Source organism: Bombina bombina, chromosome 3, assembly GCF_027579735.1.
Source record: "Bombina bombina isolate aBomBom1 chromosome 3, aBomBom1.pri, whole genome shotgun sequence".
NCBI classification, from domain to species: domain Eukaryota; kingdom Metazoa; phylum Chordata; class Amphibia; order Anura; family Bombinatoridae; genus Bombina; species Bombina bombina.
Genome location: NC_069501.1, coordinates 445,727,792 through 445,754,097, shown reverse-complemented (window position 1 = coordinate 445,754,097; position 26,306 = coordinate 445,727,792). Strand labels below are relative to the sequence as shown.

The following is a 26,306-nucleotide window of genomic DNA, read 5'->3' as shown; positions in this document are numbered from 1 at the left end:
TTGAAGGGACAGATTTCTGCCTTGTCTGTGTTACTTCACAAAAAACTGGCAGCTGTGCCAGATGTTCAAGCCTTTGTTCAGGCTCTGTTTAGAATCAAGCCTGTTTACAAACCTTTGACTCCTCCTTGGAGTCTCAACTTAGTTCTTTCAGTTCTTCAGGGGGTTCCGTTTGAACCCTTACATTCCGTTGATATTAAGTTATTATCTTGGAAAGTTTTGTTTTTGGTTGCAATTTCTTCTGCTAGAAGAGTTTCAGAATTATCTGCTCTGCAGTGTTCTCCTCCTTATCTGGTGTTCCATGCAGATAAGGTGGTTTTACGTACTAAACCTGGTTTTCTTCCAAAAGTTGTTTCTAACAAAAACATTAACCAGGAGATAGTCGTGCCTTCTTTGTGTCCGAAACCAGTTTCGAAGAAGGAACGTTTGTTGCACAATTTGGATGTTGTTCGCGCTCTAAAATTCTATTTAGATGCTACAAAGGATTTTAGACAAACATCTTCCTTGTTTGTTGTTTGTTCTGGTAAAAGGAGAGGTCAAAAAGCAACTTCTACCTCTCTTTCTTTTTGGATTAAAAGCATCATCAGATTGGCTTACGAGACTGCCGGACGGCAGCCTCCTGAAAGAATCACAGCTCATTCCACTAGGGCTGTGGCTTCCACATGGGCCTTCAAGAACGAGGCTTCTGTTGATCAGATATGTAGGGCAGCGACTTGGTCTTCACTGCACACTTTTACCAAATTTTACAAGTTTGATACGTTTGCTTCTTCTGAGGCTATTTTTGGGAGAAAGGTTTTGCAAGCCGTGGTGCCTTCCATTTAGGTGACCTGATTTGCTCCCTCCCTTCATCCGTGTCCTAAAGCTTTGGTATTGGTTCCCACAAGTAAGGATGACGCCGTGGACCGGACACACCTATGTTGGAGAAAACAGAATTTATGTTTACCTGATAAATTACTTTCTCCAACGGTGTGTCCGGTCCACGGCCCGCCCTGGTTTTTTAATCAGGTCTGATAATTTATTTTCTTTAACTACAGTCACCACGGTATCATATGGTTTCTCCTATGCAAATATTCCTCCTTAACGTCGGTCGAATGACTGGGGTAGGCGGAGCCTAGGAGGGATCATGTGACCAGCTTTGCTGGGCTCTTTGCCATTTCCTGTTGGGGAAGAGAATATCCCACAAGTAAGGATGACGCCGTGGACCGGACACACCGTTGGAGAAAGTAATTTATCAGGTAAACATAAATTCTGTTTTCCTTGTATTTATCATTTGAATATTTATATTTATACCACTATAGGGCTGAGACTTGTATAGAATATAGAGAGTAGGGATTTAACAATATATAGATGTTCCTTAGTATTTACAGTCTTTAGGGTAAATGTACCTTTGACTTACTTAAATATTTAAATATTTGTGGATATTAAATATTTGTAGATATTTATAAGAACATGATTTGAATACACATGATATTTTAAGTTTAATAGGCAACTACTTTTCTACAACACAATATCAGACATTATGTTTTTTGAGTGCTATAATGAGTACAAATTTATTAGCCTAGGGTGTTTGTTGTTTTTCTGAACCCCTGGAATTTTTTAATAGTATCTTTTATATATTTATGTATATATATATATATATATATATGTATATATATATATGTATATATGTATATATATATATATATATATATGTATATATATATATATATATATGTATATATATATATATATGTATATATATATATATATATATGTATATATATATGTATATATATATGTATATATATATATGTATATATATATATGTATATGTATATATATATATGTATATATATATATATGTATATATATATATATGTATATATATATATATGTATATATATGTATATATATATATGTATATATATATATGTATATATATATATGTATATATATATATATGTATATATATATGTATATATATATATGTATATATATATATGTATATATATATATATGTATATATATATATATGTATATATATATATATATATATATATATATATATATGTGTTGTTGTTGTTTGTTTTTTGTGTATGTGTACTCATACTCCACTGTGAGGACTTGTGTTTATTTTGAATGGTTAACATAGTAACCACACTGTCAGCTTTTAATTGGTTGACTAGGGTTTAAATTGTCCACACGTGAGGGAGATTATACCTATGATTAAATGCCGCAGGTTACGAAACATGTAAGGTTTCCTCCTCCTCCACCTTTTGTTTGTTTGGAACATGGGTGTTGTTATTTTTTAAAGTATCTTTGAATAAAGAATGACTTTTTAACTTTTATCCTGGAGTGGCGCCTGTCCTTCTCTATATTGTATTTTGGTCTGCTCAAACCTATTTTTTGTGCTGGCACCGCTCCTACACAGACCTATTACCCATTTTCAGGATTTTGGAAAGGATTATTTTGTTCAGCTGTGTGAATTGGACTGAGCGACGCTGCACCTTTCTCACTACTGAAGTGCCTGTTGTAAGTTATGCATTACCTCTGTAATATGTACATCGGGTGCTGCTCTGTAATGGAGACATTTCCTGTCTGTCATTTTATATGGTACAATGCTGTGTAATAATGAGCTTCTGGGGAACTGCTTAGCAAAAGCTGCCCTTTGTGATAGGCAGTGATCACAAAGATTAATGACTAATTATTGGGTTATTTACCATATCTGTCTCTGTATAGCAACCCTCTCTGGAAAATTAGTTCCGGTCGACAATCACCATGCCCCCTTGGCCACGCCCCTGACCACACCCCCACTGGCACCACGCCAGATGGTCCCAGTTTCACCTCTAAAAATTATATATATACATTTCTTTCATGTAATTATCCCTTAACTTATCTACTAAAAATGAACTGTTCTATGGATACAGAGCATTTCTTATTTCTTCGCAATAGTAAAACATAATTTATGTAAGAACTTACCTGATAAATTCATTACTTTCATATTGGCAAGAGTCCATGAGCTAGTAACGTATGGGATATACATTCCTACCAGGAGGGGCAAAGTTTCCCAAACCTTAAAATGCCTATAAATACACCCCTCACCACACCCACAAATCAGTTTTACAAACTTTGCCTCCTATGGAGGTGGTGAAGTAAGTTTGTGCTAGATTCTACGTTGATATGCGCTCCGCAACAGGTTGGAGCCCGGTTTTCTTCTCAGCGTGCAGTGAATGTCAGAGGGATGTGAGGAGAGTATTGCCTATTTGAATTCAATGATCTCCTTCTACGGGGTCTATTTCATAGGTTCTCTGTTATCGGTCGTAGAGATTAATCTCTTACCTCCCTTTTCAGATCGACGATATACTCTTATATTTATATACCATTACCTCTGCTGATTTTCGTTTCAGTACTGGTTTGGCTTTCTACAACATGTAGATGAGTGTCCTGGGGTAAGTAAGTCTTATTTCTCCAACATAGGTGTGTCCGGTCCACGGCGTCATCCTTACTTGTGGGATATTCTCCTCCCCAACAGGAAATGGCAAAGAGCCCAGCAAAGCTGGTCACATGATCCCTCCTAGGCTCCGCCTACCCCAGTCATTCTCTTTGCCGTTGTACAGGCAACATCTCCACGGAGATGGCTTAGAGTTTTTTAGTGTTTAACTGTAGTTTTTATTATTCAATCAAGAGTTTGTTATTTTAAAATAGTGCTGGTATGTACTATTTACTCAGAAACAGAAAAGAGATGAAGATTTCTGTTTGTATGAGGAAAATGATTTTAGCACCGTAACTAAAATCCATGGCTGTTCCACACAGGACTGTTGAGAGCAATTAACTTCAGTTGGGGAAACAGTGTGCAGTCTCTTACTGCTTGAGGTATGACACATTCTAACAAGACGATGTAATGCTGGAAGCTGTCATTTTCCCTATGGGATCCGGTAAGCCATGTTTATTAAGATAGTAAATAAGGGCTTCACAAGGGCTTATTAAGACTGTAGACTTTTTCTGGGCTAAATCGATTCATTATTAACACATATTTAGCCTTGAGGAATCATTTATTCTGGGTATTTTGATATGATTATATCGGCAGGCACTGTTTTTGACACCTTATTCTTTAGGGGCTTTCCCTAATCATAGTCAGAGCCTCATTTTCGCGCCGGTATGGCGCACTTGTTTTTGAGGACAGCATGGCATGCAGCTGCATGTGTGTGGAGCTCTGATACATAGAAAAGTCTTTCTGAAGGCATCATTTGGTATCGTATTCCCCTTTGGGCTTGGTTGGGTCTCAGCAAAGCAGATTCCAGGGACTGTAAAGGGGTTAAATATAAAAACGGCTCCGGTTCCGTTATTTTAAGGGTTAAAGCTTCCAAATTTGGTGTGCAATACTTTTAAGGCTTTAAGACACTGTGGTGAAATTTTGGTGAATTTTGAACAATTCCTTCATACTTTTTCGCAATTGCAGTAATAAAGTGTGTTTAGTTTAAAATTTAAAGTGACAGTAACGGTTTTATTTTAAAACGTTTTTTGTGCTTTGTTATCAAGTTTATGCCTGTTTAACATGTCTGAACTACCAGATAGATTGTGTTCTGACTGTGGGGAAACCAAGGTTCCTTCTCATTTAACTATATGTATTTTATGTCATAAAAAAATTTAGTAAAAATGATGCCCAATATGATTCCTCAAGTGAGGGGAGTAAGCATGGTACTGCATCATCCCCCCCTTCGTCTACACCAGTCTTGCCCATACAGGAGGCCCCTAGTACATCTAGTGCGCCAATACTCCTTACTATGCAACATTTAACGGCTGTAATGGATAATTCTATCAAACACATTTTAGCCAATATGCCCACTTATCAGTGAAAGCGCGACTGCTCTGTTTTAGAAAATTCTGTAGAGCATGAGAACGCTGATGATATGGTTTCTGAAGGGCCCCTACACCAGTCTGAGGGGGCCAGGGAGGTTTTGTCTGAGGGAGAAATTTCAGATTCAGGAAACATTTCTCAACAAGCTGAACCTGATGTGATTACTTTTAAATTTAAGTTGGAACATCTCCGCGCTCTGCTTAAGGAGGTGTTATCCAATTTGGATGATTGTGATTATCTGGTCATTCCAGAACCACTATGTAAAATGGAAAAGTTCTTAGAGGCCCCGGGGCCCCCCGAAGCTTTTCCTATATCCAAGCGGGTGGCGTACATTGTTAGTAAAGAATGGGACAGGCCCGGTATACCTTTAGTACCTCCCCCCATATTTATAAAATTGTTTTCCTATAGTCGACCCCAGAAAGGACTGATGGCAGACAGTCCCCAAGGTCGAGGGGGCGGTTTCTACTCTACACAAGCGCGCCACTATACCCATAGAAGATAGTTGTGCTTTCCAAGATCCTATGGATAAAAAATTAGAAGGTCTGCTAAAGATGTTTGTTCAGCAAGGTTCCCTTCTACAGCCAATTGCATGCATTGTCCCTGTCACTGCAGCCGCGTGTTTCTAGTTTGATGAGCTAGGAAAGGCGATTATTAGTAATTCTTCTTCTTATGAGGAGATTATGGACAGAATTCGTGCTCTTAAATTGGCTAATTCTTTCACCCTAGACGCCACCTTGCAATTGGCTAGGTTAGCGGCGAAAAAATTCTGGGTTTGCTTTTGTGGCGCAGAGCGCTTTGGTTAAAATCTTGGGCAGCGGATGCGTCTTCCAAGAACAAATTGCTTGACATTCCTTTCAAGGGGAAAACACTCTTTGGCCCTGACTTGAAAGAGATTATCTCTGATATCACTGGGGGCAAGGGCCACGCCCTTCCTCAGGATAGGTCTTTTCAAGACCAAAAATAAACCTAAGTTTCGTCCCTTTCGCAGAAACGGATCAGCCCCAAGGGCTACGTCCTCTAAGCAGGAAGGTAATACTTCTCAAGCCAATCCAGCCTGGAGACCTATGCAAGGCTGGAACAAAGGAAAGCAGGCCAGGAAACCTGCCACTGCTACCAAGACAGCATGAAATGCGGGCCCCCGATCCGGGACCGGATCTGGTGGGGGGCAGACTCTCTCTCTTCGCTCAGGCTGGGGCAAGAGATGTTCTGGATCCTTGGGCGCTAGAAATAGTCTCCCAAGGTTATTCTCTGGAGTTCAAGGGGCTTCCTCCAAGGGGGAGGTTCCACAGGTCTCAGTTGTCTTCAGACCACATAAGAAGACAGGCATTCTTACATTGGGTAGAAGACCTGCTAAAAATGGGAGTGATTCATCCTGTTCCATTAGGAGAACAAGGGATGGGGTTCTACTCCAATCTGTTCATAGTTCCCAAAAAAGAGGGAACGTTCAGACCAATCTTAGATCTCAAGATCTTGAACAAGTTTCTCAAGGTTCCATCGTTCAAGATGGAAACCATTCGAACACTCCTTCCTTCCATCCAGGAAGGTCAATTCATGACCAAGGTGGATTTCAAGGATGCGTATCTACATATTCCTATCCACAAGGAACATCATCGGTTCCTAAGGTTTGAATTCCTGGACAAGCATTTCCAGTTCGTGGCGTTTTCTTTCGGATTAGCCACTGCTCCTAGGATTTTCTCATAGGTACTAGGGTCCCTTCTGGCGGTGCTAAGACCAAGGGGCATTGCTGTAGTACCTTACTTGGACGACATTCTGATTCGAGCGTCGTCCCTTCCTCAAGTAAAGGCTCACACGGACATTGTCCTGGCCTTTCTCAGATCTCACGGATGGAAAGTGAACGTGGAAAAGAGTTCTCTATCTCCGTCAACGAGGGTTCCCTTCTTGGGAACTATAATAGACTCCTTAGAAATGAGGATTTTTCTGACAGAAGCCAGAAAAACAAACTCTTGTCGGATACTTCATTCCGTTCCTCTTCCTTCCATAGCGCAGTGCATGGAAGTGATAGGTTTGATGGTAGCGGCAATGGACATAGTTCCTTTTGTGCGCATTCATCTAAGACCATTACAACTGTTCATGCTCAGTCAGTGGAATGGGGACTATTCAGACTTGTCTCCGAAGATACAAGTAAATCAGAGGACCAGAGACTCATTCCGTTGGTGGCTGTCCCTGGACAACCTGTCACAAGGGATGACCTTCCGCAGACCAGAGTGGGTCATTGTCACGACCGACGCCAGTCTGATGGGCTGGGGCGCGGTCTGGGGATCCCTGAAAGCTCAGGGTCTTTGGTCTCGGGTAGAATCTCTTCTACCGATAAATATTCTGGAACTGAGAGCGATATTCAATGCTCTCAAAGCTTGGCCTCAGCTAGCGAGGGCCAAGTTCATACATCAACCATCAGGGGGGAACAAGGAGTTCCCTAGCGATGGAAGAAGTGACCAAAATCATTCTATGGGCGGAGTCTCACTCCTGCCACCTGTCTGCTATCCATATCCCAGGAGTGGAAAATTGGGAAGCGGATTTTCTGAGTCGTCAGACATTGCATCCGGGGGAGTGGGAACTCCATCCGGAAATCTTTGCCCAAGTCACTCAACCGTGGGGCATTCCAGACATGGATCTGATGGCCTCTCGTCAGAACTTCAGAGTTCCTTACTACGGGTACAGATCCAGGGATCCCAAGGCGGCTCTAGTGGATGCACTAGTAGCACCTTGGACCTTCAAACTAGCTTATGTGTTCCCGCCGTTTCCTCTCATCCCCAGGCTGGTAGCCAGGATCAATCAGGAGAGGGCGTCGGTGATTTTGATAGCTCCTGCGTGGCCACGCAGGACTTGGTATGCAGATCTGGTGAATATGTCATCGGCTCCACCATGGAAGCTACCTTTGAGACGAGACCTTCTTGTTCTAGGTCCGTTCGACCCACTCCAGCTGACTGCTTGGAGATTGAACGCTTGATCTTATCAAAGCGAGGGTTCTCAGATTCTGTTATTAATACTCTTGTTCAGGCCTGAAAGCCTGTAACCAGAAAAATTACCACATAATTTGGTATATCTGTTGGTGTGAATCTGCAGGATTCCCTTGGGACAAGGTTAAGATTCCTAAGAGTCTATCCTTCCTTCGAGAAGGATTGGAAAAAGGATTATCTGCAAGTTCCTTGATGGGACAGATTTCTGCCTTGTCTGTGTTACTTCACAAAAAGCTGGCAGCTGTGCCAGATGTTCTAGCCTTTGTTCAGGCTCTGGTTAGCATCAAGCCTGTTTACAAAATTTTGACTCCTCCTTGGAGTCTCAACCTAGTTCTTTCAGTTCTTTAGGGGGTTCCGTTTGAACCCTTACATTCCGTTGATATTAAGTTATTATCTTGGAAAGTTTTGTTTTTGGTTGCAATTTCTTCTGCTAGAAGAGTTTCAGAATTATCTGCTCTGCAGTGTTCTTCTCCTTATCTGGTGTTCCATGCAGATAAGGTGGTTTTGCGTACTAAACCTGGTTTTCTTCCAAAAGTTGTTTTCTAACAAAAACATTAACCAGGAGATAGTTGTGCCTTCTTTGTGTCCTAATCCAGTTTCAAAGAAGGAACGTTTGTTGCACAACTTGGATGTAGTTCGTGCTCTAAAATTTTACTTAGCAGCTACTAAGGATTTCAGACAATCTTTGTCTTTGTTTGTTGTTTATTCTGGTAAACGGAGAGGTCAAAAAGCAACTTCTACCTCTCTCTCCTTCTGGATTAAAAGCATTATCCGATTGGCTTATGAGACTGCCGGACGGCAGCCTCCTGAAAGAATCACAGCTCACTCCACTAGGGCTGTGGCTTCCACATGGGCCTTCAAGAACGAGGCTTCTGTTGATCAGATATGTAAGGCAGCGACTTGGTCTTCACTGCACACTTTTTCTAAATTTTACAAATTTGATACTTTTGCTTCTTCTGAGGCTATTTTTGGGAGAAAGGTTTTGCAAGCCGTGGTGCCTTCCATTTAGGTGACCTGATTTGCTCCCTCCCTTCATCCGTGTCCTAAAGCTTTGGTATTGGTTCCCACAAGTAAGGATGACGCCGTGGACCGGACACACCTATGTTGGAGAAAACAGAATTTATGTTTACCTGATAAATTACTTTCTCCAACGGTGTGTCCGGCCCACGGCCCGCCCTGGTTTTTTTAATCAGGTCTGATAATTTATTTTCTTTAACTACAGTCACCACGGTAACATATGGTTTCTCCTATGCAAATATTCCTCCTTAACGTCGGTCGAATGACTGGGGTAGGCGGAGCCTAGGAGGGATCATGTGACCAGCTTTGCTGGGCTCTTTGCCATTTCCTGTTGGGGAGGAGAATATCCCACAAGTAAGGATGACGCCGTGGACCGGACACACCGTTGGAGAAAGTAATTTATCAGGTAAACATAAATTCTGTTTTTCTGTGACACTCTAAGCTATGGTTGGGCGCTTTTTTTATAAAGATCTAAATATATGTATTCAAACATTTATTTGCCTTGACTCAGGATGTTCAACATTCCTTATTTTCAGACAGTCAGTTTCATATTTGGGATAATGCATTTGAATCAATCATTTTTTCTTACCTTAAAAAAATTTGACTTTTTCCCTGTGGGCTGTTAGGCTCGCGGGGGCTGAAAATGCTTCATTTTATTGCGTCATTCTTGGCGCAGACTTTTTTGGCGCAAAAAATCTTTTCTGTTTCCGGCGTCATACGTGTGGCCGGAAGTTGCGTCATTTTTTGACGTTCTTTTGCGCCAAAAATGTTGGCGTTCCGGATGTTGCGTCATTTTTGGCGCCAAAAGCATTTTGGCGCTAAAAAAATATGGGCGTCGCTTTTGTCTCCACATTATTTAAGTCTCATTTTTCATTGCTTCTGGTTGCTAGAAGGTTGTTCTTTGGCATTTTTTCCCATTCCTGAAACTGTCATTTAAGGAATTTGATCAATTTTGCTTTATATGTTTTTTCTCTTACATATTGCAAGATGTCTCATGTTGCATCTGAGTCAGAAGATACTTCAGGAAAATCGCTGCCTGGTGCTGGAACTACCAAAGCTAAGTGTATCTGCTGTAAACTTTTGGTAGCTGTTCCTCCAGCTGTTGTTTGTATTAAATGTCATGACAAACTTGTTAATGCAGAAAATATTTCCTTTAGTAAAATACCATTACCTGTTGCAGTTCCATCAACATCTAATGTTCAGAGTGTTCCTGATAACATAAGAGATTTTGTTTCTGAATCTATTAAGAAGGCTATGTCTGTTATTCCTCCTTCTGGTAAACATAAAAAGTCTTTTAAAACTTCTCTTTATCCAGATGAATTTTTAAATGAACATCATCATTCTGATTCTAATGATTCTTCTGGTTCAGAGGATTCTGTTTCAGAGGTTGATGCTGATAAATCTTCATATTTATTTAAAATGGAATTTATTCGATCTTTACTTAAAGAAGTCCTAATTGCATTAGAAATTGAGGATTCTGGTCCTCTTGATACTAAATCTAAACGTTTAGACAAGGTCTTTAAATCTCCTGTAGTTATTCCAGAAGTTTTTCCTGTTCCTGGTGCTATTTCTGAAGTAATTTCCAGGGAATGGAATAAATTGGGTAATTCATTTACTCCTTCTAAACGTTTTAAGCAATTATATCCTGTGCCGTCTGACAGATTAGAGTTTTGGGACAAAATCCCTAAAGTTGATGGGGCTATCTCTACCCTTGCTAAACGTACTACTATTCCTACGGCAGATGGTACTTCCTTTAAGGATCCTTTAGATAGGAAAATTGAATCCTTTCTAAGAAAAGCTTATTTGTGTTCAGGTAATCTTCTTAGACCTGCTATATCTTTGGCGGATGTTGCTGCAGCTTCAACTTTTTGGTTGGAAACTTTAGCGCAACAAGTAACAGATCATGATTCTCATAACATTATTATTCTTCTTCAACATGCTAATAATTTTATCTGTGATGCCATTTTTGATATTATCAGAGTTGATGTCAGGTTTATTTCTCTAGCTATTTTAGCTAGAAGAGCTTTATGGCTTAAAACTTGGAATGCTGATATGTCTTCTAAATCGACTCTACTTTCCCTTTCTTTCCAGGGTAATAAATTATTTGGTTCTCAGTTGGATTCTATTATCTCAACTGTTACTGGTGGGAAAGGAACTTTTTTACCACAGGATAAAAAATCTAAGGGTAAAAACAAGGCTAATAATCGTTTTCGTTTCAACAAAGAACAAAAGCCTGATCCTTCATCCTCAGGAGCAGTTTCAGTTTGGAAACCATCTCCAGTCTGGAATAAATCCAAGCCTTCTAGAAAAGCAAAGCCAGCTTCTAAGTCCACATGAAGGTGCGGCCCTCATTCCAGCTCAGCTGGTAGGGGGCAGATTACGTTTTTTTCAAAGAAATTTGGATCAATTCTGTTCACAATCTTTGGATTCAGAACATTATTTCAGAAGGGTACAGAATTGGTTTCAAGATGAGACCTCCTGCAAAGAGATTTTTTCTTTCCCGTGTCCCAGTAAACCCAGCGAAAGCTCAAGCATTTCTGAAATGTGTTTCAGATCTAGAGTTGGCTGGAGTAATTATGCCAGTTCCAGTTCTGGAACAGGGGCTGGGGTTTTATTCGAATCTCTTCATTGTACCAAAGAAGGAGAATTCCTTCAGACCAGTTCTGGATCTCAAAATATTGATTCGTTATGTAAGGATACCAACATTCAAAATGGTAACTGTAAGGACTATCCTGCCTTTTGTTCAGCAAGGGCATTATATGTCTACAATAGATTTACAGGATGCATATCTGCATATTCCGATTCATCCAGCTCACTATCAGTTTCTGAGATTCTCTTTCCTAGACAAGCATTACCAGTTTGTGGCTCTGCCGTTTGGCCTAGCAACAGCTCCAAGAATTTTTACAAAGGTTCTCGGTGCCCTTCTATCTGTAATCAGAGAACAGGGTATTGTGGTATTTCCTTATTTGGACGATATCTTGGTACTTGCTCAGTCTTCACATTTAGCAGAATTTCATACGAATCGACTTTTGTTGTTTCTTCAAAATCATGGTTGGAGGATCAATTCACTAAAAAGTTCATTGATTCCTCAGACAAGGGTAACATTTTTGGGGTTTCCAGATAGATTCAGTGTCCATGACTCTGTCTTTGACAGACAAGAGACGTCTGAAATTGATTTCAGCTTGTCGAAACCTTCAGTCACAATTATTCCCTTCGGTAGCCTTATGCATGGAAATTCTAGGTCTTATGACTGCTGCATCGGACGCGATCCCCTTTGCTCGTTTTCACATGCGACCTCTTCAGCTCTGTATGCTGAACCAATGATGCAGGGATTACACAAAGATATCTCAATTAATATCTTTAAAACCGATTGTACGACACTCTCTGACGTGGTGGACAGATCACCATCGTTTAATTCAGGGGGCTTCTTTTGTTCTTCCGACCTGGACTGTAATTTCAACAGATGCAAGTCTTACAGGTTGGGGAGCTGTGTGGGGGTCTCTGACAGCACAAGGGGTTTGGGAATCTCAGGAGGTGAGATTACCGATCAATATTTTGGAACTCCGTGCAATTTTCAGAGCTCTTCAGTCTTGGCCTCTTCTGAAGAGAGAATCGTTCATTTGTTTTCAGACAGACAATATCACAACTGTGGCATACATCAATTATCAAGGAGGGACTCACAGTCCTCTGGCTATGAAAGAAGTATCTCGAATTCTGGTTTGGGCGGAATCCAGCTCCTGTCTAATCTCTGTGGTTCATATTCCAGGAATAGACAATTGGGAAGCGGATTATCTCAGTCGCCAAACGTTGCATCCGGGCGAATGGTCTCTTCACCCAGAGGTATTTCTTCAGATTGTTCAAATGTGGGAACTTCCAGAAATAGATCTGATGGCTTCTCATCTAAACAAGAAACTTCCCAGGTATCTGTCCAGATCCCGGGATCCTCAGGCGGAGGCAGTGGATGCATTATCACTTCCTTGGAAGTATCATACTGCCTATATCTTTCCGCCTCTAGTTCTTCTTCCAAGAGTAATCTCCAAGATTCTGAAGGAATGCTCGTTTGTTCTGCTGGTAGCTCCAGCATGGCCTCACAGGTTTTGGTATGCGGATCTTGTCCGGATGGCCTCTTGCCAACCGTGGACTCTTCCGTTAAGACCAGACCTTCTGTCGCAAGGTCCTTTTTTCCATCAGGATCTCAAATCCTTAAATTTAAAGGTATGGAGATTGAACGATTGATTCTTGGTCAAAGAGGTTTCTCTGACTCTGTGATTAATACTATGTTACAGGGTCGTAAATCTGTATCTAGAGAGATATATTATAGAGTCTGGAAGACTTATATTTCTTGGTGTCTTTCTCATCATTTTTCCTGGCATTCTTTTAGAATTCTGAGAATTTTACAGTTTCTTCAGGATGGTTTAGATAAAGGTTTGTCCGCAAGTTCCTTGAAAGGTCAAATCTCTGCTCTTTCTGTTCTTTTTCACAGAAAGATTGCTAATCTTCCTGATATTCATTGTTTTGTACAAGCCTTGGTTCGTATAAAACCTGTCATTAAGTCAATTTCTCCTCCTTGGAGTTTGAATTTGGTTCTGGGGGCTCTTCAAGCTCCTCCATTAGAACCTATGCATTCATTGGACATTAAATTACTTTCTTGGAAAGTTTTGTTCCTTTTGGCCATCTCTTCTGCCAGAAGAGTCTCTGAATTGTCTGCTCTTTCTTGTGAGTCTCCTTTTCTGATTTTTCATCAGGATAAGGCAGTGTTGCGAACTTCTTTTGAATTTTTACCTAAGGTTGTGAATTCCAACAACATTAGTAGAGAAATTGTAGTTCCTTCATTATGCCCTAATCCTAAGAATTCTAAGGAGAAATCATTGCATTCTTTGGATGTTGTTAGAGCTTTGAAATATTATGTTGAAGCTACTAAGACTTTCCGAAAGACTTCTCATCTATTTGTCATCTTTTCTGGTTCTAGAAAAGGCCAGAAAGCTTCTGCCATTTCTTTGGCATCTTGGTTGAAATCTTTAATTCATCATGCCTATGTTGAGTCGGGTAAAACTCCGCCTCAGAGGATTACAGCTCATTCTACTAGGTCAGTTTCTACTTCCTGGGCGTTTAGGAATGAAGCTTTGGTTGATCAAATTTGCAAAGCAGCAACTTGGTCTTCTTTACATACTTTTACTAAATTCTACCATTTTGATGTGTTTTCCTCTTCTGAAGCAGTTTTTGGTAGAAAAGTACTTCAGGCAGCTGTTTCAGTTTGAATCTTCTGCTTATGTTTTCATTTAAACTTTATTTTGGGTGTGGATTATTTTCAGCAGGAATTGGCTGTCTTTATTTTATCCCTCCCTCTCTAGTGACTCTTGCGTGGAAAGATCCACATCTTGGGTAGTCATTATCCCATACGTCACTAGCTCATGGACTCTTGCTAATTACATGAAAGAAAACATAATTTATGTAAGAACTTACCTGATAAATTCATTTCTTTCATATTAGCAAGAGTCCATGAGGCCCACCCTTTTTTGTGGTGGTTATGATTTTTTTGTATAAAGCACAATTATTCCAATTCCTTATTTTTTATGCTTTCGCACTTTTTTCTTATCACCCCACTTCTTGGCTATTCGTTAAACTGATTTGTGGGTGTGGTGAGGGGTGTATTTATAGGCATTTTAAGGTTTGGGAAACTTTGCCCCTCCTGGTAGGAATGTATATCCCATACGTCACTAGCTCATGGACTCTTGCTAATATGAAAGAAATGAATTTATCAGGTAAGTTCTTACATAAATTATGTTTTTATTCTCTCTTTGGAATGTTTTTTGCAGTGATGTACTTCATATATGTTATGAACACTATTATGATATGCAAACCTCTAGAAGCTATTTATTTTTTTTGCATGTGCAGCAGCACACAATGATTTTTATAGGCAGAACTTTCTATCTCTGTAGATACAATATGCAAAACGTATGTTCTATGCTATTAGTGTACACAATATTATAATATATGCTTCTCTAGGTACACCTCTCATGCATATTACTCTGTATGCTTGATTCCTAATGCAGTTGTACAGGCTTTCTCTGTCCTTTTTTTTTTAGAGATAAGATCTATTGGTATCATTTATACCTATTGTATGAGTAATTTCTATGTATGCATATACTTATCATTGATCATGATTATTTTCATCAACAATGTACATTGTGTATTCACTTTATATGTATACCTAGTCTCTGCTTATTTTGGACATGGAATTAAGAGTATGTACGGTGTACCTGTTCTACATGTGGTGCTTTTCTAATTTGTAAAGCCACATGACAGTCTAAATATGTGGGTAGCATTAGTATATGTGTGTATACTAAATATTGATGTTTCTCATACACAGATTTATAAACTTTGTATTAACGTGTATATATACTATTTATTAAGATTCATCAGGAAGAAATAGTTCCATACCCGGGCCGATTCATTTTGTCCTTTATGAGATCGAGAGTTTTGTTCTCTTCGAAGCAGAGTCCTCCACATTGACCAGCAGTCCTGTCTCCTTCAAAGGCAGCAGCCTTTATATAAGGATTTGAAGGATATGGGAATAATTATTCCCCGTACCATTGTCTCCTCAGGTCAAGGGTTTTACTTCAACCTTTTAATTGTATAAAAGTACTTTCAGTCCTGTCCAAGAATTAACAGCCCTAAACATGTTTGTCAGGATATCCACTTTTATAATGGGAACAATTCGTACATTTTTTTTACCCTTATTTCAAAGGGTCAGTTTATGGTTACAATAGGCCTTGAATGCATATCTTCACATCCCTATCCACAAGGATGAATTTCAGTTTCTTAGGTTTGCATATTTGGACAAACACTGTTAGTTTGTCACTCTCTCCTGTTTAGTCTGACTGCGGCTCCACGCATTTTCCCTAAGGTATTTGCATTTCATTTGCACCTTATCTGGATGACACACTAGTGCAAGCCCCTTCCCTATTACTAGCTGTTGCTCATACTCACAAGCTTCTGTATTTAAGACCATGGTTGGAGAATCAATGTACCCATAAGCTCATTATATCCTGCTGCAAAGGTGGCATTTATAGGAGTAATAATATACTCAATTCTTATGCATCTAATTCCTGACAGCACCTTGCAAATAAAGATTGAGTGCATGTCTCTCCTTGCAAAGGGCTCAATCCTCATCAGTAACTTAGTGCATGGAGGTGGTGGGTCTTATGGTTGCTCCTTTTGTCCGTCTTCACTTGAGACCCCTTCATTTGGCTATGCTACCTCAGTGGTTAAATAATTATCTATACTTGTAACATCAGATTGCTTTGGATTTCTCTGTCGGACAATCATTCTTGGGGACACAGTCTTTCTTTGACCTTTAGAGCATCCTTCCTTAGTCATGGGTTATTGTGCTATGGACTCCAGTCTCTCAGGCTGGGATGGCGGTCTGGGATTCTAGAAGAGCGCAAAGAATCTGGTTTCCTCTCAAGGCAAGGTTACCAATTCAACATTCTCTTCAGTCCTGGCCCCTATTAAAAAAAAAAAAAGTTTTGTCCTTTTCCAGTTGAACAATATCATGGTGGTGGCCTACATAAATCTAGGGGATATCCACAGTGCACTAGCCATGCAGGAAGTGTCTTAGACTCTCTTAGGCAGAGATAAATCATTACTCCCCATCAGCAATTCACATACCAGGTGTGATCAACTAGCTGGCGGCTTATCTCAGCTGTCAATCTCTCCATCTAGGAAAGCGGTCTCTCCATCAGGACATGGTATGCGGATCTAGTGCAGATGTCCTTCTCTCCTCCGTGGCTCCTTCCTCTGAGACCAGACCTGTTGTCTTAAGGGCCTCTTTTCCATCAATATCTCAAATCTTTAAGTTTAACTGTGTTGAGATTTAATACTTTGTTTGGAGACGGAGGTTTCTCAGGCAATTAAGCATGTGTCAGAAGTTTTTTATACAAAATTTGGAAGGCATATTTTGAGTGGTACCCTTCCAGAGGGTTTTCTTGGTATTCTTAGGATTCCCAGTATTCTTCAGTTTTTAATGGATGGTATTGACAAGTGTTTTTCTCTTAGCTCCCTAAAAGGTCAAATTTCTGCTTTATCTGTTCCTTTTTCATATGAAGTTAGCTAAACTTCCTGATCAGATTTTTGGCCAGGTGTTGGTTAGAATTAGGAGTATGAGACCTATTTCTCTATCCTGGAATTTAAATTTAGTGCTTTCTTTATTACAAGGTCCTCTTTTTTGAACCGATGCATTTATCTGCTTTATCTTTCCTACCTATTTCCTATTCTTTACTCCGCTATAAGTTTAAACTAAAAGATAGATGGGAGGTGGGGACGGATTTTAAGCTCTGATATGGACTGTGGACCATCATCATTCCAAAAGAAAAGGTCTGGTTTTTCATACAGGTCTCAAATCTCTAAGCATGATGGCATGGAGATTGAATGAATAGTTTCTAAGCAGAAAGGGTTCTCTGATTCTGTTTTAGAGATTCTGATACAGATTTGTGAGTCTGTATTCAGTAAGATTTATTATAAGTTTTAGAGAACCTTTTATTTCTTAAAGTAAGGATCATGATTTATTATTTATTATTTTTTCCCCCTGGCATTCTTTAAGAATTCTAGGTTTTTTTGCAGGATGGTTTGGATAATGGTTTATCTGCCAGTTCTTTTGAATGGTCAGATTTTCAGCTCTTTCAGTTATTTCCCTTTTGGAAGATTGCTAATCTTTCAGATATTCATAGCTTTGGCTAGAATTTAGAGTCTATGCACTAGTTTTTTTTTCTTTGGACTGGATTTTGTTTTCTTTCCTAGTGTTGTATCAGGCATGAATTTGATGTTTAGATGCCAAGTATATTGACACTACAATAGTTTTCAGACAAACCTCTAGTTTGTTTGTTCTTTTATGGTTGCAGGAAAGGGTAGTAAGCTTCTGCCATTACCTTGTCTTCTTGGTTGAGACTTCTGTTCAATAAGGTTGTTTTTTTTTGGGGGGGTGCAGGTTATCATCCACATTAACAGATTATTGCTCATTCTATTAGATTTCCATTTCTTGGCCTTTAAGGAATGAGGCTTCACTTGTACAACTTTGCAGGGCAGCTTTTTTTTTTTTTCTTAAATTCTACAATTTTGGTGTTTTTGCTTCTGAGGCGGCCTTTGGTAGGTAAGACCTTCAGGCAGTTGTCTCAGGATGTTTTTTTGTTTTTTTTTATGACCTGGCTTTGCCCCTTTTTTTGGAAGGGGGATTATTGTTTTTAAATCCCACCCTTTTTTATGTTTCATTACTCGTGGACTTCACTGCTTAGGTTTTAAATTCCAAGATTTATGTATCATGGACTCTCACTACCTGTATCAAAGAAAATATAATTTAGGCTTACCTGATTAATTTCTTTCCTGGTGGTGAGAGTCCACAAGAACCTACCATTTTCAGGTGTTTTTATTTTTTTGTGTTTTTTTTTTTTTTTATTCCTTACACACAATTTTTTCCGATTTTCTCTTGATTCTTTTCCTACCTCTTTGGCTTGGCTATACGTCAGACTGAGTTGCCAGTGAGGTGGGAGGGATTGTATAGAGGTTCTGGGGTTTCTTTTTAGTGGTAAGGAACAGTAATTCCTAGGGCTTATGGGCTCACATAATGAATTTATCAGGTAAGCATACATTTTTTTTTCTTCCTAATTGGAAAGAGTCCACAGCTGCATTCATTACTTTTGTGAAAATAAGAATCTGGCCACCAGGAGGAGGCAAAGACACCCCAGCCAAAGGCTTAAATACTCCTCCCACTTCCCTCATCCTCCAGTCATTCTTTGCCTTTCGTCCCAGGAGGTTGGCAGAGAAGTGTCAGAATTTGTTTTGTCTCTTATGGAGGGTACTATTCTTCGCAAATGGGACAGGAGTTTTAAGTAGCCCTATAAGCATCTCAACTTGAGGGCCTGGGTGAATGTTAGAGTCCTGAGATGCAGAGGGAGCTTCCCTTTGCGACACCATCCTAACTCATGTTAACAGCTCCTACAGCAATCGCCGTTGACAAGTTTTGCAGACTGCTTCTTCTCTCAGGTCCATGTCAGGAGCGATGCTACTAACCTGTCACACTTGAAGGGCCATGTTCCTGTTCCATGGCGTAGATTCTGGTAAGATCGGTTCATTTTTTTATTACATAATGTTAACACAGAAGACAGGGTCACAGTGTGGCACCTTTTTATCTTCACAAAAGCAAGGGTTAATATCTCCTTAGGGGGATTATTGAACAGGGGGAATAATAATCTTATATGTTTATTTGATTTCATGCTGCTTTATGTGTGAGATGTTAGGCTCATAGGCTGTTATGGAACATACAGGTTTTACTTTCACTTTAAGAGCCATGCAATTTACAAGCTCGGTGCGCTTTCTCTCATACCAGGGTCAGTCCTGCATTGTGCACTATGTGATTCATTCCCTCTTTCCTGACTGGACTATCAGAGGGGAGTCATAAATCTCTGTACTGTCTGGGTCATAGGAGGTGGTGAGTGCCCCAGCCATTGGGGTATAAGGGTGCCGCTTTTTGAATAAAATAAGATGTTTTATTTATCTAGTTCTCTGTTTATTGCACTAGCGATGGAGGATTGTTACTTTAGAGGGCACTCCCTCTATTCCTAAGGAATAATTCCTGCTTATATGGTAAGGAGGCCCTAGTTCCCCCTCTCAATTATGTTCCATATGCCGTGATAATATCAAACAAACATGTTTGATACCACAGAGTCGTACACCTCTGAGGAGTTGTCGTCCAGTGAGGTGCGTACCCTACTTTGTTATCTCTATACACATGCAGTTTTCCCGTGGCATTGCGGATCCTCCTATCTTATTTTTTTTTTTTTCCTCCGGACGTTACTGCAGTGTCTGTGGCCTTAATGCTTTTCCTCGCCGTGCTAAGCGCAAGCGAAGGGTTACATACTGCACTCCTTCCCAGAGTACATCAGATAATTTTTGGATTTAAGTGATAGGGTTATCCGAGGATGCGGTTCTTTCGGAGACTTCAGAGTATCAACTTTCTGGGTCGGAGTCTGCTGCCTCTCAACCTCCAGCTGCGGAGTAACCAGACTTTAGTTTTAGGAATTTGCGCTTCTTCTAAAGGAAGTTTTTGGCGAATTCAGGGGTTCCAGAGGTCATATTGCCTGATGAACCTTTATTTCCTAAATTGAATAGTTTGAGGACAGGTTGGTGCCTTCCCTTCCCTGCTCCTGCTGTCCCGGGTATTCCACCTTGGACTGTACAGTTCCCTGCGGGTGCGACTGTCCATGAGTGTTGTGCTTTCGTTACAGAATTGCGTGCCTTCGCGTGTTACTCAGATATGTTTTTTCAGTTATTGAACGACCCTATCCTTATCGGATACAGGAATACTCAGTCTGCTCATTGAGTGGCGCACCTCATTAGACGTCGGGATGATGTAATCTCTCGATTGTCCATGTATTGACATCTTACCCAGTTTTTTTGGAAGATCAGGGCTCCGTTTGGCTGGTACTGCAGTAGGACTGTTTCTTCTTGGGCGTTAACCTATGGGTTGCCTTGTATTTTCTTTTCATCCAATAGGATGTGCTGTCGGTTTTCCTTCTTCCCCTCTGGAGGAGGATTTATGCAGCTTGATGATTAGAACCCCGATTGCGGGCTTGTCCTGTTTGGGTTCAGTTCTGTCTGGTATCTGTTCGACACATGGCGCCGCTCTGCTTGACTGGTCCGGTAGAGGTGCCGAGTGCTCATGTCATCCTCTGTGTTCAACTAAGCATTCTAGAGGACCGGTGGGTCCGTGAGGCAGGAAGGATTGTCTGTCCTTATAGCCTTCAATTTGGATGACTTGGTCAGTGGAGTGCCACTGCATCTCTCTCTCGTGTCTGGGGTTGTCAGACCCTAGAGCTCCTTCCCATGTAGTGGAGGGTTGGTGGGCTTGCACCATTTTGCCGCCGAGTTGGGGGGTTTGGCCTTTTTTCTTTTGTCGCCCTGGGAATTGTCTTTCTGGACTTAGTCCTCAGCAGCTAGTAGTTTATTGGGTAGTTCATCTGCCTTGCAGCGGATGGGTTGCAGAATGTGACCAGCTGCAGCTATTGCACGTTTACAGTGTACTGTCTAGCTGTTTTTATGAGACCTTTTGGTCTTCCTCTATTGTCTCCATGTGAATTGGGTCTCCTTTCAGGGACCTGGGTTCCCCTCTGGGATATGGTCATTCCCTTTTAGGGGCACTGGGTGTGGTCTTCTTGGGCTCTGCTCGGAGCTGGGGATGCTGTGCGTCCTTTTCTCTCTATGATCCTCTGATTGTATGGAGGTGATGCGGAGACCAGCCTTTGCTCGAGTGATTTTGGCCTTGGGGTATCCCCTTACTGGTTGTCCTGCGGCTGTTTGCGAGTCTATGGGCTCTAGTGTTGTTGTACAACTTTTTAACGCCTTAGCTCCTTTGGAGCATTGGACATTGGCAAGGGGTGGTCTCTTCCTTGGGTCGGGACTTGCGAGTTATCTCGTTATCCGGGTTGATCTGGATATTGCGTTGATTTCTCCCGGTGGTCTGGTTTTTTATATCAGACGGGGTGTTACGTTCTCGAATATTGTTTAAACAATTGGGGGCTTGAATCTGTTTTCTCCCTGGTGCTTCCGGTTGCTGAGGCTTCGCTCAGTGTTTTCCTTTGTGGAGTTGTTGCTGGACTTTTTGGCTTTAGGGCTGGTTCGGGGTTCCCCAGTTCCTGTCCTTTTTATTTGGACTAATTGACCTGGTCACGGTTGGTTGCTGATGCTTTTTGGGCTTGACTTACGCCTTTAGGGTCAGTTTCCCTTGGTCAGCTTGCTGTGGTAACCTTATGGATCACTGCTCTGCAGGTGAATGGGTTTGCAGTGTCTCTGCTGCAGCTATTGCACATTGGATGTGTGTTAGCAAGCTAATTCCTTAGGGGGATTTCTTCCAAGTTCATCTGAGTTGGAGATTGATCTCTCCTTTAGCCTGTGGCTTTGTGTCTTGTGGGCAGGTGCTCTGCTTTTCTGGCCCGATCCCTTTTATTAGGGTGAGGGGCTTATTCTCATTCTTATGGAGGTGTGGTGCCTTTTCTTAGGGATTCTCTTTCAGGAAGTTGGAACTGAAAGTTAACCTTTGAGAGAGGGTGTTTTTCTATGGGTTGTTATGTTCCATCTGGAGTCTTGTTGGCTCTGTGTCGAGACTATGCTGGGCCTTTTGTTAGATTCTTTTGGGTCTACGGCCTTGTCTGTTCTAAGGAGTCGGGTTGGCACCCGTGCTCTGTTGGGATGGCTGTGGCCATTCTTCCGTTCGTTTTTGAGCTGGTGTTGGGGTTTTTCTGTTTCCCTGTTTTCAAGACCTACAGATGCTTGGGCTGGCTTGGTTGGGAGTGGGTTCTGAGATGCGCTGTCTTCTTCGGGATCTAGGTTGGCATTGTAGCTAGCCCCCTGGGTTTACAAGCTGAGGGTCCCGGGTTACCATTCACCTTCGGGTTCTGGGTGTAATCTCTCACTCACTCTCACACTCTCTCTCTCTCTCTCTCTCTCTGTGTCTCTGTCTGTCTCTCTTTCTGTGTCTGTCTGTGTGTCTCTCTCTCTCTCTCTTTCTGTGTCTCTCTCTCTCTTTCTGTGTCTCTCTCTCTCTCTTTCTGTGTCTCTCTCTCTCTCTCTTTCTGTGTCTCTCTCTCTCTCTTTCTGTGTCTCTCTCTCTCTCTTTCTGTGTCTCTCTCTCTCTTTCTGTGTCTCTCTCTGTTTCTCTGTCTCTGTGTCTCGGTCTCTGTGAGGTTACGTGCTTTCCCTAATGGAGCCCTGTGTGTAGGTCTAGTGGCTCGATTGCCTAGAGTGTGTCCTCTGTCTGGGAGTTCTCCTTTTGCAATCTGTTCTCTTTCTTTACCTCACAGCAAGTATTCTTCTGGGTCATCCTAATGATGGCTGTGTGTTCTTTACTCAGGGGTTTTTTGTCTGGGTCTGTTACACTCCTTTTTTTTTTTTTTCTGAATACGATAGTATTCTTAGTTCTGATGATGTGAGGACTCAGTCTTCAGTTTTCTTTTGTTGCTTTTGCACGATGTTGAGAGAGTTTTCTCTGTTCGAGGCCTGGTCCTAAACCTTTGGTTTCTGCTTGGTCTGGGCATAGCCTCCCCTTGTCTGTCAGGACCCATTTGAGTCTTTGTGAGCTGGGCTTGCTATTGGGGGTTTTCCTTTTATGGATTTTGTGGTGACCTTTCGGTTGCCCTTCGGTTCTTCCTTGCCTTATCCCTTGGGGGTTTAGACTGGTCTTCCCCTCATTAGTGAGGGGTGAAAGGTAAGGGACCGCCTGTTGGGTGACGGTGTCTCCTGGAGGACTGTTGGCTCTGAGTCCAATTTTGCGGCCTCTAGCTAGGCTTCTGGACTATCTGCGGGTCAGTGCTCTTGGGGCATTTCCTTTTCAAAGTTTTCTCAGCTTTGGACGAAGCAGGGTTTTTGTTGGGTAGTGGTTTCTGACTTGGTGCCCTCAGAAAGGGCCGCCTATTGTACCCTCCCGTTTTGGCATTGTGTCCTCTTTAGCTTGGGTATTGTTTTCCCAAAAGTAATGAATGCATCTGTGGACTCTTTCCAATTTGAAAGAAAAACATAAATTATGCTTACCTGATAATTTCCTTTTTCTTCCGTTGTAAAGAGTCCACAGCTCCCCACCCTTTTTCTACGTGAGGCGTCTTTATTCTTCTGGCACCTTTTTTTTTTTTACCCTGATATTTCTTCTACTGTTCCTTGTTCCTCGGCAGAATGACTGGGGGATGAGGGAAGTGGGAGGAGTATTTAACCCTTTGGCTGGGGTGTCTTTGCCTCCTCCTGGTGGCCAGGTTCTTATTTTCCCAAAAGTAATGAATGCAGCTGTGGACTCTTTCCAACAGAAGAAAAGGAAATTATCAGGTATGCATAATTTGTTTTATAAGACTCTTCCCTCGTGTCTTCTGCCCCAGTAGGCAACAGGTGCCAAGTTCTCAAGCTTGCTAAGGGTAGCAGAACCTCTTCTGTAACACAGGCAAGAAAGTTTACAGTTCATCTCTAATTGAAAGGCTAAAAATAAGCTTGTATGTGCTTATCTGACCCTTGTGTGATGCCATGTGAGAAGTTTATAGACTTCTGGTCTTCTATCAATTCTATCAATTTTTCTTTCTTTTCTTGATATCTTTATTTGAAAAAGTAGGAATCTAAGCTTACGAGACGGCCCATTTTTGGCTCAGCACATTTAGCCACTAATCGGCAAGCGCTAACCAGTGTTCTGAACCAAAACTGGGCCAGTTCCTTAGTTTAGATTCCTACTTTTTCAAATAAAGATAGAAAGAGAACAAAGAAAAATTGATAATAGGGATAAACTAGAAAGAGCATGCAATTTCAAGTAGCTATCTGAATCATGGAAGAAGAAAAATTGGGTTGTTATCCCTTTAAATGACAGAGGCAACATTTTTTAATTGGTTTGTTTTCTCTTTTATGGAGAATAAAACACTTACAATATTTTTACACTATTGCCTCATACTGATAGTAAATAATTGTGAAGGCCATACAATTAAATCATCATACCTTAGAATGGTGGTTTGTGCTCTCAATCCACCTATATAGGTGATGGACAACTGTTGTCCTTAAACATTACTATGCACCGCCCCTAGCCCCAATCCTTATACTTTTTGTATGATATAAATGGGACATGCAAGAAAATTCCAATCATCCTAACCTTTTATGAATATATTATCACTCGCTTTGTGTTTTTTTTGGGGGGTCCAATATAAATGTTTAATGTACAGTAATGTGGTGCTTGTTCAAACAGATTTTTTATATGCTGGCTGCTGCTTATTGAAATTTGTAGTCTATTTTATATTTAATCACGAAGTTCATCTAATATGCTCATTTTCCATTTATGTGCTCTCCAGGAGTGACCAACCTCGCATAACCAAAGATGTGATTTGCTTTCATGCAGAAGACTTTACCCATGTTGTACAGCGCCTGCAGTTGGATCTCCATGAGCCTCCAGTATCACAGGTGCTTTATCTACTTTTTTTGTGTGATTTATTTATGTATATCTAACTAACCAATCAGGTCATCTAAGATTGAGCCTGTGCACATAATTGCACCCGCTAACCGTCCCACATTATACTAACCAGATGCTATATCTATTATATGAGCTTTGGTTAAGGCAGACCCATATTGAGTGTGTAGCGATTGCACGTTCCCATATGTGATACAGTGAAATTCTGTAAATCTATATGGCTATGTAGTGTATCATGTATAACATACAAGTAGTAATGATGTCACACCAACTTGTAAAAAGTGTTTGTCAGTGTGGATATGATCACGGCCTCTGGAACTGTAGGTCTGATAGACATATGGGTGGATCAATGTAATACACCTTTAAGACTAGGTAGCAGTCAGGGGCGGAATCTCTAAAATATAAAACAAGACATAATAAGCCAGGGAAAAGCGACCAGCTCTTACTGGCCAAAGAAGACAATGCAATTCATATTGCCTTACAAGTGCTTGAATGTTAAAGTACCATTAAATATAGTAGAATTGTTATCAACACATAAGACAAAATCAAAAAGCTCTTAGTATGAATTTAAAATAAGTAGTTTTTTTTTCTTTTTCAATTTTCATGTGCAAGCCATCAGCCAATCACAAAATGCATATACTGTACTTTGCACATGCTCAATAGGAGCTGGTACCTCTGAAAGTGTGAATATAAAAAAAGATTGCAGATTTTAATGGAAGTAACAGGAGGTCTGTGTTTTTACCCCTAGATGTCGTTAGAACCTTCCATGCCATCCTAAAAGCGCTTGGCTTTAACGCCTTCAGGATGGCATTGAATGTCTTTTTCGGTGTCCTGGTCCCCTTCTTCTAAAAACACTGGTGGATTTGACTGGGGGATGTGCCTAAAAAACAGGCAGTTCCCCAGGAAGGCAATCGGCGCCATTTGGAGTCGCATGATTGCAGTGAGGATCAAGTGACATCCTGTCTATGTTCTAATTGTGGACCGTTGCCTCCGTCATGAAGTGGTTATGGATAAACACAGAGAAATACTCATAAAAAAGTTAATCCATCACAACCTGAAATCATGACGTCTTTATGACAACACACCTTTCAGCAATGTACCTGGGTAAGCATAAGTAACACTAAGGTTATAAAGATACCCTGCTAGGGCACCAGTGGGTAAAGTTGGAAAAATTGAACAATTGTCCTTAGTCTATTGGTGACCTGCTGCATGCACTGGCTGGTTCTCTGGCTCCACCTGCCTGCCAGATGCAGGTAGTTTCCTTATCTGATTCTGACTATTGAAGGCTGCTTTGCTTTCATCTCCTTTCTTTGACATTGAGCCAATCTTTGTTTGCGATTCCTGAACCTTATGATTTGTTCTGCTGGCTTTTGACCTGGATAGTACTCTGACTCTGCCTTTGGATTCCCCCTTAGTTGTGAAGTCTAGAATAATTGATTACTGTTTTGACCCCCTTCTCCTTGGACTGGGATTCTGGTTTTGTACTTCACTTCTCTGTGTG

General features: G+C 40.9%; 1 protein-coding gene across 1 annotated transcript in view; it reads left to right on the top strand.

Annotated features, from left to right (window-relative positions):
* Window positions 1-26,306, top strand: part of RSBN1 (round spermatid basic protein 1) — a 201,335-nt gene that overhangs the window by 150,896 nt on the left and 24,133 nt on the right. The window contains exon 6 of the mRNA XM_053706665.1: window positions 24,690-24,798. Coding sequence (XP_053562640.1) covers window positions 24,690-24,798 — 109 coding nt within the window. The remainder of the gene's footprint in view (window positions 1-24,689; window positions 24,799-26,306) is intronic.